This window comes from Choristoneura fumiferana, chromosome 22 (assembly GCF_025370935.1).
Source record: "Choristoneura fumiferana chromosome 22, NRCan_CFum_1, whole genome shotgun sequence".
In the NCBI taxonomy this organism is placed as follows: domain Eukaryota; kingdom Metazoa; phylum Arthropoda; class Insecta; order Lepidoptera; family Tortricidae; genus Choristoneura; species Choristoneura fumiferana.
The window spans coordinates 14,199,376-14,217,084 of record NC_133493.1 but is presented as its reverse complement, the minus strand read 5'-3'; the positions used below and the strand labels follow the sequence as shown (position 1 = coordinate 14,217,084).

General features: G+C 37.3%; 1 protein-coding gene across 1 annotated transcript; it reads right to left on the bottom strand.

The window, feature by feature from the left end:
• Positions 1-3,608: 3,608 nt before the first annotated feature.
• On the bottom strand, positions 3,609-10,294 carry LOC141440232 (uncharacterized). Its single transcript, XM_074104691.1, has 5 exons — positions 10,213-10,294; positions 9,086-9,210; positions 8,341-8,905; positions 6,497-7,890; positions 3,609-3,695 (listed from the first exon to the last, which is right to left on the bottom strand). Exons 1-5 carry the CDS (start codon positions 10,292-10,294, stop codon positions 3,609-3,611), a joined length of 2,253 nt encoding a protein of 750 aa, XP_073960792.1.
• Positions 10,295-17,709: the final 7,415 nt, after the last annotated feature.

Genomic DNA, 17,709 nt, shown 5'->3' with positions numbered 1-17,709 from the left:
TCATTTAAATACGAATAATATTTTTGACGACTTCTATAGATGTTATACCATAGGTATTATAAACTTAGCAATAGGCATACCGCATAGGGCGCTATATGCACTATGTCTAGAAAAGGGTTAAGTGACTCTTAGTTGAATGTTTGTGGCAAAAAAACTGCCAATTTTTTTGCGGCATATTCGTCTTGGTAGTAGGTTTTTCTAAAAGAGCGTAGTCTCAAAAAAAGTAAAAGTGCCCTTTGCGTTACTTCGACGTTTTGATTTTTGATATCAACCTGATGCAGCCTTTAATGAGATAGGTCTTCCCCGAGGCTATCTACGATGAATGGTTTGTGCTTGATTTCTACAACCAACAAAAACCTTCGATATGCCAGATGAGACCGTTATGCATCCCTTTTACTCACATGTAACTTCCATAAAAAAACATCGGACTGCCTTGTGACGGATTCGTCACACGGCAGACGAAAGGTTTAAATATGCATTTTTGAGTTTCTTGCCGATTTATTCTCAACAGAGGTATTTTTCGCACCAGTGGCATATTGTTCAATGTTCATTTAGTGCTTGTTATAACTTAAATTGCATAGAGATTATTTTGACCTTGACTTTAAAAAGTAGCTTTCTGCGATCTTTATTCTTAACTCCTTTATTGTAACTTTAACTAAAATTGACTTTGTGGCATGTTTCTTACGGCATAATATTTTTGGCAATAATGGTCTTTCCAAAAGCACTGTTAAATAAGTAGGCACGTAAAAGAGCTAATTTACCAACTATAGGTAGTATTTTATTAATACAAAACCTGGGATCGTTTGATTCAAAATCTACCCGACCTTTTAAAATCCCCATCAAAAGCTTTATCGAAATCAAAATTGAAACCAAAACAAACACACCACAACCGTTACAATTTACATCCGTTGAAAAAAAGTGGCCCTAGCACTGAGCCCTGCGAGACTGCACTTCGCACTTCCAAGCCAAAAGTTGCACTAGCCCGATATATTTCACAGGACTGGCTACCTGGGTAACCTTCAAACTCGTATAAATATTACAGAACCTGAGAATGTTATACTGTCTTTTACTAACTTGGAGTAAAAGAAAGTGACGAATGTAGCAACTCTGTATTTGCGATTCTTGGATCGCGGTTACTGAGCTGAGGTGGAACTTCAAGTTTTTTTTTTTTCAAAACAATGTCATTGGGTTAGCTGTTTGAGTAAAAATAATACTGTGAAAAACTTAACTTAAAAATAATTTCTATAAAATCTGGGCTTTTAAATGCCATTAGTGTACATTCTCGAAGAAAACTGTCGTGAATAGTTTTCAACTTTGCGAAGACAAAGTTACTCTTTCTGATAATTTTTATCTGACGTTCCAAGTTCGTTCCAAATAATTGCTTACAAAATTAATTGCTTAATTCAATTCAATTCAAGACATTTATTTCGGGCATAATACCCATAATTTGTTATTTTTACAGTATGCACTTACATGCAAGAATTAGTATTTACATGGCACTTTCTTTGATTGGTTTACATGAATGTAATTTAATAAGATTATAAAATTAGCTAATAATTATTAACAAAGTCAAAATAATAAAGCAATAAATAAATAACCCTAAGTTTAGCTTAGTTTATTTATTATTTCAATATAATATTACATTATAATCTACATAAATGTCATTTATAAATAACTATTTAGCTTTGATTTGTATCATCATCCCAGCCTATATTCGTCCCACTGCTGGGCACAGGCCTCATCTCAGAACAAGAGGGCTTGGGCCATAGTTCCCACGCGGGCCCAGTGCGGATTGATTTTTATAAATTATGATTTTATTTCTTACAAATACTTAAAAATTACCCAAAGCATTTTCAACTGGATTATTTTCCACTTAAAAAAAGCTATTTCTGCATATTAAGCTGTTGTTTACATTTTCCCGGCGTAAACAACAACAGAAGGAGTGGAAATTATTTATTTCATCAGACGTTACTTTGCGAAGGTCCATAAACAATTAAGTATTAATTGTTTTAGTTCATTGAGTGTAAATTAAGGGGCTGTTTCAGCATCCATTGATTTGTGTTAACTGACGTTTAAATGTGATGCCGTCTCTATTTGTTTTGTTCGAATAGACGGAGGCGGCATCACATTTAACCGTCAGTTAACACTAATCAGTGGATGGTGAAACGGCCCCTAAATGAAGATAGCTAGCCCTAGAATAGCTTTCTGTGTTTCTGACATCGGTAGTAATCTATGAGTATATTCCACAGATTATACCCTTTATTGAAATAAACAAACAAAGTTTACTTCGTAATTAATAGGACTCCTGGGACTTGATCATGACTTTAATATTGCTAAAATACCTCGACGTTTCGGCTACAGCGGGTAAACAAAGTCCCGGGTGCGCTAGTAATTAAGAGTAAAAACTGAGCTTAAAACATTGTCTAAAGGTATAAAGTAATAGATTTATTTCTTAACAGTTATTGCCCGCGACTTAACCTGCGAAGAATTCTATTTGTGTGTCTGTGTGTACTCCTTCACGCTAAAACGTCTGGACGGATATGGATGAAATTTGGTGTGTAGGTAGCTGGACATCTGGAATAACATATAGGCTACTTTTTATCTCGATATTCCCACGGGATAGGTATAAAATCTCAAAATAACAACCACTGGGCTTAGAGTCATGAAATTTTGTACAGTTATTCTTAACACAACTTCAATGAAGATCAGGATAAATAAATTTTGGGATTTCCCTGGGGAATTTTGTAAAATCCCGGAATTTCAACTGTAACTACCAGATCGAATAGTGTAGGTACGCGTGCGAAGTCGCGGGTACCCTAGTTCTACATAATTTTCCGGGATAAAACAATGCTGTTCCCTTTTCAGGGTCAAACTCCGCATTAAACATAATTTTCAGTTGAGTGTTAGGAAGCAAAGATACAAACCCGTATTGGGATTAGTATTCTAAATTGTAAAAGAATAACTTAACCATAAAAATCACTTTTAATACAAGCTTTTTTTGCTGACTGTATTTTTTGTTGACTGTACTTGCATTGTCACCCAAACTAAATTTGCATACCAAATTTCAAGATCAATGCTATTAACCGTTGAAGAGTTCCGTCCTGCGGAGACGATTCTGGCTGGACTACCAAGAGGTCACTACTAGATTATTGTATTGTCACGCGATTTACATAAGTATTCCAAATTTCAAGTCAATCTGACTACTGGAAGTTGTTCAAATTTGACTTGCAAGATTTGATTACAGACAGACAGACAACGAGACTGGTGAAACTAAATAAAAGTTTTTAAAAAGATGTTATTTTTGAATTCAACGCAAAAATCTGTCATCCTTTAACAGAAAATGGCTTCCTTCTTACCGAAGTCGAAGTTACTGACGTCACAGACCTTTTATGAGCCATAAAGTGAATGGGTGGTCAAACGCCTCTTGCTTTTACCGCCAACTACCAAGTTTATGGCCAATGTAAAGTGTGACACGAGGTTATAATATTGAAGCTTTGTCGACGTAACAATAGACGGTATAAAATGAATAGCGTTTTGAATAAAAAGGGGTCGTGAATGTCTACGATGGCGGGAAAACAGTAGAGTTTGTTATTAAACATTATAAAACTTTAGATTGTGTCCGCACGTTCGAACTTGTGGACCTGTTTACCAAGAATATTTGGGAAAATCCTCTCTTGAGTGTTGAGGGTCAGGGTCTACAGACACCAAAAGCTTTAAAAATTCAAATTCAAAAATTCAAATGATTTATTCAGTAAAAGGCCGCAATGGGCACTTTTACACGTCATTTTTTTAAACTACCAGCGCTTTCGGAAAGACCATCATTGCCAAGAAGAATGCGCCGCAAGAAACTTGCCAGAAAGTCATTTTTCATAAAATATAATTACAAATAAATACTTAAAACTATATTATACAATTAAGAAAAAAAATACAAATAATAATAAAAGAAATAGGGTATGGGGTCCCTTAGTTACTGTTCTTAGGGTGATAAGGTTCACTTTAGATTGCAAGTGATTTTCAAAGCAAACGCGTCTGGCTTCTGTATTTGATTTATTAAAACTAAATAACGGTAGGAAAAAATGCAAAAGCATTGCAGTTACATATGTACGTAGGTATAGTATAGGGACAAAAATCGACAGAACATTCCGCCCACCAAAAACAACAGTTTTTAAATATCTAAGAATCTTATCCAAACTAAACTTACGTGAATTGTTTCTTGAACTGATTCATCCTAGCTATATGATGGACACAAACACTGCAACCATTCAGAGTCAACACTAATAGGTCAAAAGATCATGAAACAATTCACTCATTTCACTTATTGATCACAACAACAATAAAAACAAATCAAGCGACGCTTGAGCATCCTTCAACAAACTGCATTACTTACATTTGTTCGATCTATGTGCGAGCAACTTCATAATACTGCTTGCACCGTCGCGAAAGTGATATTTCCAAACAAATGTAGGGTATTACTATAAAACTTAGAGAATGCTTAACTATATCTATTTACTCAGTAAATGAACTTATTTTCTAAACAGAATGTCAGCCATAACAACAAAACATTGTTTTCTATAAATTTGACTTTAATGGACTGTAGAAGTGTAAAATAAAGTAGCGGTTTGTTTTTATGGATGACTGTGAAAATGTATTAGAACTTAGGAACTAGACGTCATTTATTTTAAGATGACTGTACAGGTAAGTTACAAACAATATGAATACAGGCGAGTATGTAAACAAAACATCGAGACTCAAGACAAATAAGTTAACTAAAACTATCACCTATTACTTTAGTAAAAAATACACAATTTTCGGTTTTCAAGGTTACAACCTTCTAAGACACCGAGTACAAAATATGAACTCAATTGTCTATTTAGGTACAAAATAACATAACAACACAATTTAAATAAAAAAGTATAAGTAGCTTCCCTTTTTTGTTCAAGTTTATTTAGTTATGTAAATTGCATAGGATTAGGGAAGGTTAACTGGAAGAGATCCCTTTAAGGGATAAGTTCGCCTTTGTACTTCTCATTATTATTTCATTTGTTAATTTAATGTGTATTTATGTACAATAAAGAGTTTACAATACAATCAGTAGGTAAATTGTATAATGACAATGAGCATGAATAGATTAAGGTTTACGTTTAATGGTATAATGATTATCTGCAATGGTATTTTGCGCAAAGTTAGGTAGGTAAGTATAATTAATCATTGCAGTGACATTGTGCTTATGTATTGAATAGGTAACAACTACAGTAGGCCAGCTTCATATTTTTATTTCATTATTAAAGTTACGAAATGAATGTAACTAAACCGCCCACCATAGCTCAGTAGGTATTTACGCTGCAGACGTAATTAGCTAGTCTGCCGTTTTTGGTAGCAATATTAATTTTGACAGCGGTCTTTTTAAAACGTGATCACCCTTACATTGCACTGTTACGACACGTACTAACTTATCGGGTCCGGGATGCAACGTCGTTATTTTTCCCAACAACCACTTAGCTGGAGGTAAGTCTTCTTCTTTTATAATTACAATATCTCCTATACAGGGTGACGGCACTACTTTATACCACTTTTGTTTCTGTTGGAGTGTATTTAAATATTCGGTATGCCATTTTCTCCAAAAATCTTGCATTTGTGTTTGTACAAGTTGCCACCGAGTTAATAAATTTATATTTTTTGTTTCATAATTTACATCGGGAACGTTAATTATAGGCTCGCCCACAAGAAAATGTCCTGGCGTAAGAGGGTTTAGTGTGTCTAAAGTTTCATCTAATTGACAGATAGGACGTGAATTTAGGCACGCTTCAACTTGTGCCAGCAACGTTGACATTTCCTCATATGTTAGTTTCGTGGAACCATTTACTCTCACCAGATGGCGCTTCGCCGAGCGGACCCCACTCTCCCACAGGCCTCCCCAGTTTGCTGATTTTGGAGGCACAAAATGCCACGTCGTACCATCGTTGGCTAAAAGCGCAGCTATCTCTTTAGCCACGCCATTACTGCTCCTGGACCACAGTAGTCTTAATTCCTTATTTCCCCCGACGAAATTAGTTCCATTGTCACTCCATAGCTGTGCGCAATGTCCTCTTCTTGCGACAAATCTCCGAAATGCAGCAATGAACGCTTGTGCTGTAAGATCAGTCACAGCTTCCAGGTGGATAGCCCGTGTGCACATGCAGACAAATAAACATATATAACCCTTTGTGGATTTGTGACCTCGGCCCTTGGATGTTCTTAAATACACAGGGCCAGCAAAATCAACTCCACTGTGATAGAAGGCTCGCTGCTGAGTCACCCTTGCTGTGGGTAACTGGCCCATCAGTTGCTGCTTCGTTAGAGCGTTATTCTTTATGCACACGACACATTTTCGATTGAAATCTCGAACTGCTGACTTGAGACTTATTACCCAGTACTTGGTCCGTATGTATGTCATTACCTGCTGAACCGTACCATGCAAGGTTTTTGTATGTGCATCTGCTATTATTAGTTTTGTTACATGCTGTTTGCTGGGAATAATAATCGGGTGTTTAGCGTTCTCAGGTAAGTCTGCTTTACTCAATCTCCCTCCAACTCTCAGCAAATTATTTTCATCTAAGTACGGTGTAAATTTGATCAAAGAACTCTTGTTCCTAACCTTTCCTTTCTTTTTCAGATCTTCAAATTCTTGATTGTATATTAACTTCTGGTAGTACCTCACACAGCTTTCTTCAACGTGATTTAATTCAGCCACAGTCAATATATCTCCTTTTTTGTCTTTGTTTTTATAATCTAAGAATCTCTTACACTGTGCTACTACTCTTTTCATCCTTCGCAATGATGAAAACCTCTCCCAAATGGGAGTGTCATTTATAAGTGTGTGGAATGATTTCTTGCTCTCTATCTTTGTGTCAGGTATTGATGTGAGTCTTGGAATTTCGTTGTTTTTAGCCTTCAGCCATGCGGGTCCGGTCCACCAGAGCTCACTATCTGCCAGTTCACTCGCCTTAATTCCTCTTGAGGCGAGGTCCGCAGGGTTGTCAGCAGATACAACGTGTCTCCATCTGTCATTATCTATATTTTGGATAATCTCAGACACCCTATTACCCACAAACAGCTGCCAGCGACTGGGTTGACATTGTAGCCAGGACAAAACCACCATCGAATCCGTCCAAGCGAAAATTCTGTTCATAGGTATGTTCAACAAACCTGAAATTTCGTGCAACAGCTTTGCCAATAAGACCGCAGCACAGAGCTCCAACCTCGGGACTGTTAATTGTTTAAGTGGGGCTACCTTTGTTTTTGAAGCTAGTATCGTAACATGAACCTCGTCGTGCTCGTCCACAACTCTTATGTAAACAACCGCACCAAGAGCAAGAGTTGAAGCGTCAGAGAACCCATGGAGCTGCACTTCTTTGCAGAGAGATGACATCTTTATCCAACGAGGAATTTCAACGATTTGCAACTCGTGAAGTTCATCTCGGAAGTTCATCCACTCATTGACGAGTTCGGAGGGTAATTCGTCATCCCACCCAAGACAACTGAGCCATAACTTCTGAATCATAATTTTAGCAGTTATCACGACAGGTGAGAGCCATCCAAACGGGTCGAAGAGACTAGCGACATCAGATAAAATCACTCTTTTTGTTACAGGTATCCTGGTAGCTGGTAAGTTAACTGAAACTTGAAAGGTATCGTTTTTTCTATCCCAACTAAGACCTAGTATTTTTATAACTTTATCTAACTTAATTTCTTTCTTTTCTCTTACAGGTTCCAGAGTCTTCGAGTTGTCAGCCAGGTCCTTCAGGAGTTCTTCGGAGTTGCTGGACCATTTCTGCATTTCAAAACCTCCAGACTTCAACAGTTTGTCAATTTCTTTACAGATAGCCTTCATTTCCTTGAGATCTTCATGACCTGTCATAAGGTCATCCATATAAAATGAATTTCTAATTACCACTGCTCCTCGAGGGTAATTCTTTTCTTCATCATCTGCCAAGCGTTGAAGAGTTCGTACAGCAAGATGAGGCGCTGCTGATGTCCCAAACGTTACGGTGAGTAATTTATAACTCTCAATTTTTTTAGTTGTAACGTCACGCCACACTATGCGCTGCAAATCTGTGTGTTCGTCATTCATTCTTACTTGACGATACATTTTGATTATATCGCCAATAACACAGATTTTATGACATCGCCATCTAAATATCAGACTTCGCAGATCTGGTTGAATTGTAGGCCCTACCATCATGCTTTCGTTTAAGGAGCATCCGTTTGAGCCGCGCGCCGAGGCATCGAACACTATACGCACCCTAGACGTATCTTTATCCTGCCTGATTACAGCATGATGCGCAAGATAGATAGCATTACATTCATCTTCTACTTCAACCTTCTTCATGTGATTTAACTGTAAGTACTCATGTATAACTTTGGTGTATTCAGTTTTTAACTGCTCATTCCTGGCGAACCTCCTTTCCAGTTGTTCTAGTCTACTTACAGCTAGCTGCTTGGTGTTTCCGCACACCTTCACGGTGTCTGCAATGTCCATCTTTAAAGGAAGCTGTACCACATACCTCCCGTTTTCATCCCTTGTTGTTGTTTGCTGATATATTTCCTCGCATTTTTCTTCTTCCTTTGTCCAAATGCTCTGCTTACTGTATAGCTCTGACTCCACTTCCCAAAACCTTTTCAGTAGATTATTATCCTCTTCTACTTGCCGTGTGACATGCAGACTAGTGATGTGCTGTGAAGCAGTAAATGACGAATTAGTGCCTCCAGACAAAATCCAACCCAGGTGTGTTTTTTGGGCAACAACGTTGCCTGGTCCTCTCATTAAACCTGCGTCTATGATGTCACCAAAAACGTCTGCGCCTAGGAGTATATCAATCTTCCCAGGAATGCTAAAAGTAGGATCAGCTAAATTCACTTCGTTAACCTGAGGCCATACAAAACCTCTGATTTCCCTAGCTGGAAGCCTACGGGTTAACGTCTTCAATACATAAGCATTAACATGAAGAGAATAGGAAATATCGTACCTTGACTTAATGTGTAATTTTACCAAATGTTTTATACACATTTGATTGTCCTCACCAACACCAGAGACTACTCCGCTGACCTTAGTTTTCTTCAAACCTAACAACTCCACCGCCCTTGCGGTGACGAAGGAAGCCTCTGACCCCTGGTCCAGAAGAGCACGTAGCACGTGTGACTGCCCTGCCTCAGATATGACGTGCACCAGTGCTGTCGCCAACAGGATATTTTGACCAGGTTGTAATATTTGTGGTACGCTCGACATGTGCGCCGAGACAAATGTTTGTTGTATTTTCTCTTTGTTGTTATTTGTTTCTCCAGACGTATGCGCTTCTTCACTTGCTTGTTTCTTATCTCGGTGCAATAACGAATGATGCCTTTTCTTGCAAATCTGACAAGTTGTTCTTTGTTTACATTTGAATACAGTGTGGTTCGGTATTAGACAATTAAAACAGAGATTATTTTTCTGGACGAAATTGTATCTGTCTTCTATTGACTGCTTGGAAAACTGTTTGCACTGATAGATATAATGATCTTCGCTACAGAAGGTGCATTTCAATTCCTTCGGCGCAGTAACGTGAAACATTTTAGTTTTAACAGTTTTATAGCTTTTGTTTGTAGGTTCCACCATCTCCAAAGTGCGAAATCTATTTTCCAGAAATGATTTTAATCTATCAAAACTAGGTAAGTCGTCAGTCTCATCTCTGCTTATTAACTCTTCCCACTCTTTATGGGTACTCGTATCCAGTTTCGATACAACTGAATAGTTGACAATCGCGTCCCAGTGATTCGTAGGCAACCCTAATTGTTTTAGTGCACTCATACACTCCACTGAAGTGTCTAATAGTTGCCTTATGGCTGTAGCTGATTCCTGTGATATTACCTTTTGTGTAAAGAATTTCTTGAAAACACAGTTTGCTATGTATCTTTTATTAGAATAGCGTTTTTTCAGCACTAACCAAGCCTCTGTATAATTTTCAGCGGTGATTGAAAATTGACGCAATAGCACCTCCGCCTCTCCGACTAAACTGCCTTTTAAATAATGTAGCTTTTGAACATCTTGTAAGGACTCATTGTTGTGCACCAATGCCAGAAATAAATCATGGAAGGACTGCCATTCTGTGTAGTTGCCATTAAAAGGTTGAAGAGAAATTCGTGGCAATTTAACTTCACTACCAGATGTGTTTGAAGTAGATATTGGTTTAGACTCACTTTTTCCTGGCACCAAACTTTCTAACTTGGACATCATTTCGCCTTTGTACATGTAATATGTTTCCTCAAAGTCTTCAAACATGTTTTCGGCAAAATAATTGTTTAGTTGACGCTGATCCATTGGAACCAATATAATTAAGGTTTCATGTACTTGCGAAAACTCCTTCCAATACTTTTCCAATGTATCCATTCTGCCTTTTAGGTAACTAACCGTAATTCTTTCCTTAGGTGATTTCTTGTAATTAAGATACCCTTTTTTCACCTTGTCTAACTTATCTTCTTGAATAAGTACACTTTTTTCTGTTTGATTCATTGCAATAGCAAAATAGTTTGTCTTTTACGGTTAAAACACAGCGAGAATAGTACGTCTGTATAAGAAAGTTCCAGCCTCTTTTTTACTTTTTTAACGTAGGGTAAGCAAGCGCCCGCCACACGGAATTGTCCAACAAATTTTGTCCAAACCTCAGCGGCTTACTATTTTTCTAACATTAACGCAACACTATCGTTATGATTTCACGATACACCTTGTCTTTTGTTCGTTGATCACACGGAATAAAGTACGACTTTGTTTAAGTAAAAAAGCACCAAATTGTCTCGATCCTTACAGTTCTTTTGCCGTAATTCACATTCGTTACACTATTGTTCATTAATTTAAACACTTTTTAATATCTATTTAACGTTATTTCACCGAAATTACACCTATTTATTGTAGAACCAAATATTTTTTCTCGTCACTGTCAAGAGTCCTGGTTCGATGGACCATGTTCTTAGGGTGATAAGGTTCACTTTAGATTGCAAGTGATTTTCAAAGCAAACGCGTCTGGCTTCTGTATTTGATTTATTAAAACTAAATAACGGTAGGAAAAAATGCAAAAGCATTGCAGTTACATATGTACGTAGGTATAGTATAGGGACAAAAATCGACAGAACAGTTACAATACTAAACACTAACTATATCTAAACTATATCTACGTTCAGTGGAAGTGTAGAATGCTTCCACCGTCATAAATTTAAAATAATAATAATAATAATTTGGTTCTGAAATATACATTTCAGGTCAAGTAACCATTAAGCTTTTGGATTTCGAAGGCAAGTTCACGTCTGCCGCCCCCAAAGTTAGCTCACACGCACTCATGTCATGCTCTGAAAGCAGAGCGGTACCGAGGGCATGGTATTGCTTCCGTTCCCATAAGCTCTATGGGATCGTCTTGGGAACTTGCAATATCATAGAGATACACTAAAGTTTAGTGCACCTCAATGATATTACATTATAATGTCTGTTTAAGTTTTTAACTCGAGTGATTTAAGTTGTGCGTTTTTCAGACACATTAAATATTGTTTGATAAGTGTAAGAAGATGGTCGTTGGGGCCGAAAGGTTCTCGAGTGGAGACCGCGAATCGGCAACCTATTTAGCAATGGCTCGAATAAACGCGCGAAGCTAGTATTATTATTGAAATTAAAGAAACGAGAGTGGCAGGGTAAATAAAACAAGCATAATCTTGTTTACAGTAAACGACACACGACAGAAGTGATAACAGCAGACAAAACGGAATGATAGAACAATATTCAAATCAAAATACAAAATACACACACATCAAAAACTAGCCAGGGTGTTTATATTAAAATATAAACATGAAGGTTTAACAATTGATTTGAAAGTTACTGATCCTTGTTTTAACTAATATGATAAAACATCTGCGCTGGTAATCAATAACAAAGTAAATACGATGATCTATTTACCATGTTTAACTTAACACTCAGACAAACAGAATACAATCACATAACTAACAATGTCTTTATTGATATAGTATTGGCGACAATTGCTCCTTCTTAGCGCTTAGAACTTACAAATTAGCCAGTAATACAAGTTCTTGCTCGTAAAGTTACCGCTATATGGCTTGTAGAAGCACTTAGTTTCTGTTTAAGTCACTTTGCGTTTAGAATTAGTCTTAATTTGTGTCGTTTGGAGACTAATATTTGTAATTCGTTAACACTCGTGACATACTGACGCGGTAAACGGAGAACAGCTCAAGTAAAGTATAAGCAACAAGATGGGATACGTATTCAATTACATAAAGTTTAAAAATAATAACAGACAACGTAATCTGTATAAATAAATCTGTACAGATAAATAATCATTAAATAATTTATTGCATCAGGCGTTACTTTGCGGAGGTCCATATCAATGAACTAAAAGAATTTCCTTGCTCACCCGCGACCTTACGATAGCTAAGCTTATGCAAAATATGCGTGTTCATGCAGTTCCTCCACCTCCACACTGTAAGAATACACAAAAATCACACAAACCCGTCTATCACCACCACCACACTACACTGACAACAACTCTTCTTCTTCTTGTCTAACAACTGGTAGCATGGTGTACGGTTGTGTCACTCTGAAGATGAGCTCTGGTTGAGTTCGAAACGCGTCAGTGTAGTGTGTGGTGTGTTCTTACAGTGTGGAGGTGGAGGAACTGCATGAACACGCATATTTTGCATAAGCTTAGCTATCGTAGGGTCGCGGGTGAGCAAGGAAATTCTTTTAGTTCATTAATCATTAAAGTTTATCTAACCAGTAGTTTCACCCCTAAAATAGTTTTGGGGATTTTGAAATATTCGGGATATTCTGTTTTACATACATACATAGAATCACACCTCTTTCCCAATGAAGGAGTAGGCGTAGTATATTTGTTTCCACTTGCAACGATCCTCTCTCTCGCTCTCTCTACATGCTCTACAGTTTTGGAGGAGTTATACTGCAATGTATTCAATTTTGTTTATTTTGATACGTCGTTTTGTTGAGATGCGAAGTTTTACAACCACATATAACAGAAGAGGCTCATTAGCGCAGGGAAAAATTCAATAGTCTAAATAAAAGTAGTTTGCATATTTTTTTTCTAAAAGTTACAATTCAGGGTATCAGATCTGCAGGACCTTGTTACACCAATTCCTTTCTTTTACAGGTCTAACAGAAGTAGGCAGGTTCACCTTTATGTTGTCAACATGACTAAAATTTTCACTAAACGTTGTCGCTCGACGCAAAAGGTTAAATTGCCCGTCTGTTTGTTGGACGTTACAATGCGCCTGTTTTTAAATTTAAGCTGAATCGGCATCCACTAGTATAACACACACTCACAAACTTTTACATAATTTATATTATGTGTACCTACAATTAGTCATCTAGCAGATCAACTTAGACAAAAATCAAATCCAGACCCATTTTATATAATATAACACGCAAAAAATGCTTTGCAAACAAAACCACCACCACCATTTTTTATGTGTTTTATGTACAATAAAGTCATACAAATAAAAATACAAAGTCCTAAAAATCGTGTTGATCCAATTGGGGTCACAGCAAAGGCCGTCTTGCGGCACTCTGTTGCCTCATCTGTCTGTCCGTATGTCACAGCGTCCGTGAAAACTGCCGCTCTATCGTCAAATGAATCGTTAACAGCTATCAACTTACCACATTACTGATTTAGCTTCTGGTGTTAATGGTCAGACTTCATTCATAGAAATTAAGGAGGGAAATGGAACTGTAACTTTAATTATGATCACCTGGTAGGAAAGGAAACTTAATGAGAATATAACGTTTTAAACTTTCCTGATTTTCACTCATAGTCAGAATACCACAAAGTCACTGAAGACCTCAGTCTACTCGTGACTACGGCCTATGTTATGTTGCCGAAACGTCGAGGTAAATATTACTCGTGTGTGTTGGCGTGATAAGTCCCGTTTGTGGTATTTTGGCTGTGCCATGGCTGGCACATGACTTATCTGGATCGTGTTGATTTATTTGGAATGCGTGATATCTATCTCACGCGCGATCGATCCAGATAAACCACGCCGCCATCTCAGTGCTCAGTTAGAAATATTCTAGTACATAAGCTAGCATGTACATGATGTAGGGAGTTCAGTTCTGGTTAGTGGTAGTTCGAGAGATCAGTAAACGAGTCCAAGTAACCCTCACAAGATCTATTCACTCTCTTCACTTATTTTTCCCCTAAATTGCCTATTAATGAGAATAGAATAGGAAATCTTTTTTTGTAAGAGTTAACTAAATACTATACACCTACAATAATATTACATCTTAACTATAAACAAAAGTGCAGCTATTCAAAAAAACTGGTCAGTTACGAGGTTTGTAAACTTTGTAGATTATTTACGAATATCCAGTGTTAGCAGAGGCCCTCTCCTACGTAAAATAAATAAGGATAAGTAAGAAAGAAGAAAGATAAAATGAGCGCGTCGTGGGATAAATTTTAAATGGTCACTTACATACACAGACAAAGAAAATAAGATGTTCATACTTTTATTATTGGTTGTGATACTTATAAAAAAATACCTCCAAACCAAATTTCAAGTTTCCAGAACAACTGGAAGTACCCTAAAGGTTTTCAGTTACAGCATTCAGCGGCATTACTAGTATACGGCATTTTCAGTCAGGCATGCGTACAGCCTGTGTACCTTATTGTAATTTAGAGAAATATGTGGCTATAAGCCACATGCGGTCCTCGTTTTCAGACCGAGTTTAATTTCTGCCCCTTTAAATTATTACTTATCTGTGGTCGACACAAAACGTGACATTTACCTCAAAAGCAAGAGCTAAAAAACTAAAGTCAACGTTTGCACCCGACCTGCGCAGGCGCTGGAATCTCGCGGAGTCGCGCGAACACCCGAAACACGGTATAAAATGGCGTATGTCAATATAACTCGATGGCACTTACGATTTTCTTTATAAAACACAAAATAGCGTATGTGGATTGAAATTTGATGGCACTTAGGATTTTTTATAGGTGGATAAAAAATATTAAACGACGTTAGTCGATTGGCATTTGATGGCACTTACGACCTTTTGTATGGCGGGAAATGTTTGTGCGGAGGTTGGAATTTTGGATTTTAAAAGATTTTATTCCGTTTAAATATAAATGCTAAGGGTTTGTTTGTGTTTAATCATCGGTTAAAAGTTTGAAAGATTAAATAGGATCTGTTTTTAATTTTCATTCATTTAAGTACCTATAATCTTACACAATTTAGGTTTATTATTATTTAAGAATGTTATATGTTAAAGAAACAACAAAGAAGAATTCGAATAATTAAATGTAAACTAAAATTAAAACTAGTTACTTAAAATTAAATTAAATCTAGAAAAGGCCCCGTGGCTAATGCTCAAAAGACTGGCAGCGTTTTCTCGCAAGAATACTAAAATGAATGTAGGGTTAAGTCGCACTGCAGGTGGTAGGACCTTGTGCAAGGTCCGCCCGGATGGCTACCACCATCTTGCTCGCTAATCCTGCCGTGAAACAGCAGTGCTTGCACTGTTGTGTTTCGGCGTGGAGAGTAAGACAGCCGGTGAAATTACTGGCACTTGAGGTATCCCATCTTAGACCTCTAGGTTGGCAACGCATCTGCAATCCCCCTGGTGTTGCAGGTGTCTATAGGCGGTGGTGATCTCTAATCATCAGGAGACCTACTTGCTCGTTTGCCATCCAGTTGAATAAAAAAAAACACATCTATTTGTCGCGTTCTATCGTGACAGTGTCGTTTCATACATTTTTATGGTTGCGTTCACATTTATCTGATGCAACGTGTTGTGACGGCTTGTGTTGTGTCGCATCAAAGCTATAGAGTGAGAAGGCTAGAGAGCATCACAACACAACACGACAGATAAATTGTGGATCCGGCTTTATGTTATACGAAGCAATCGCCGTAGTTCCCACACCGTTAAGCTGACCACACACGCTAGGTTATATACTGCTCAAAAGAAAATAAGGGTTACGTGATATGGGTGAAAGAAAATCCATACTAATAAATATAATTCTTCATGACATTCCTTGTCTAAAAGTGGTTTTATTAATAGAACATAACACAGTACAAATGCTTTTCATTCAATTAAATGGTTTCAATTAAAAAAGAAAACATATTTTGATTTCATTTTACCGGTGAAATTCAAGTGGCCCTTATATTCTTTTGAGTAATATATATAACCGAGGATTATGCCTGCGCAGTTCATTTGTACAAGCATAACTGGACTGTGCATGACAGCAGGGGCCTACCATGCTCTCTTATTACGATTCAGTTTAGGCTCTAAACTGAACTGCATCGCTATTTCGTACCACGACGTTACTTTTGCGATTCAGTTCAAGCACGGTTCAGCGACAGCGATACAGACATTTTCATTCACTCACTTCAAGCGGTTTTCGTACCATGACGCTTAACTTGAGTGGGAATTGTCAAATTTAGCGATTCAGTATAGGTTACTCATTCTGTCAATTCTTTTGGATCGCTTTTTTTCAACTAATGAATTTCAAGAACTTTTCAACTTTTATTCAAGTTTATAACATTGTGCTTCTTAATTCCTCATTCATAAAACTAATTTTCAGTAAGAAAAGAGACTCGTGGATTAGTGACAGCGTGAACATTTTATTTGTAATCAACACAACGGTTACTAAGAACACGGAATGACATAATACTTATAAAGAGTTATGGTTTCCAAAATAAAGAGGTTTAAGTATACAATATTTGGTTTGCATATAGCGGTATCCCTTTCGCGACTTAGCGTTTCAGTTTCGGACCAGAGACAATATCGGTCTTTCATTCACTTGTAAACCATTGAGACTCAGCTCTGAGAAATAAACGTCGTGGTACCAATTTCGACGATTCAGTTTAGGTGCCTAAATTGAACTACTCTGCGTCTGGATCGTTTATGAAAAGATCATGGTAGGCCCCAGGGCTACTACGAAACTCGAAACTCGAAGTTCGTGTCATGTGGTCCCTCTGACACTTATACTATTTATACGAGAGCGAAAGGAACGGTACGATACGAACTTCGAGTTTCGAGTTTCGTAGTAGCCCTACTGGACTCCTTGCTTGCGCAAGCAAAAATTTTAAATATGAAATTGGTTATGCCCGTCATCGGTATAACATAGCGTGTGTGGCCGCATTTCTTCGTCAATATTACAGAGGTGCGAACCTGGGCTTTGATTTAATTACATTTTAATTTAATTTGTTCTATTTATTTATTTGTGAATTTATTAAAAAAATCATTTCAATAAAGAGTCTCTGTATTTAATTAATTAAAGAAATCGAAATTCATACGTGAAAGAGAACGAGCCATATTCCATTCGTCGGGAGCGAGCGTAACAGCCATACAAGTATCTACGAGTACACATGTAGTTCTTATACTAACTTATATTTGAGCTAAGTCATATACGCCGTAAGATGTGGGCCGCGTATTTGCAAACACTAGCCTCCCATGTTTGCCCGCAACCGTAATATATAAATACGCCGAGCAAATAATAACCATGAGAACTCTGCGCCGGTGTTTCTTAGAACATCCATTTCTTCAGTAAATGGATTTCACTTATATTTGGTTTTATGTTTACTTTGGCTTATTTCGGTGTATTGTTACCTAACTAGCATATAATGGATGCATTCAAAGTCAAAGTCAAAGTCAAAGTCAAAATATCTTTATTCAATTATAGGCTATAACAA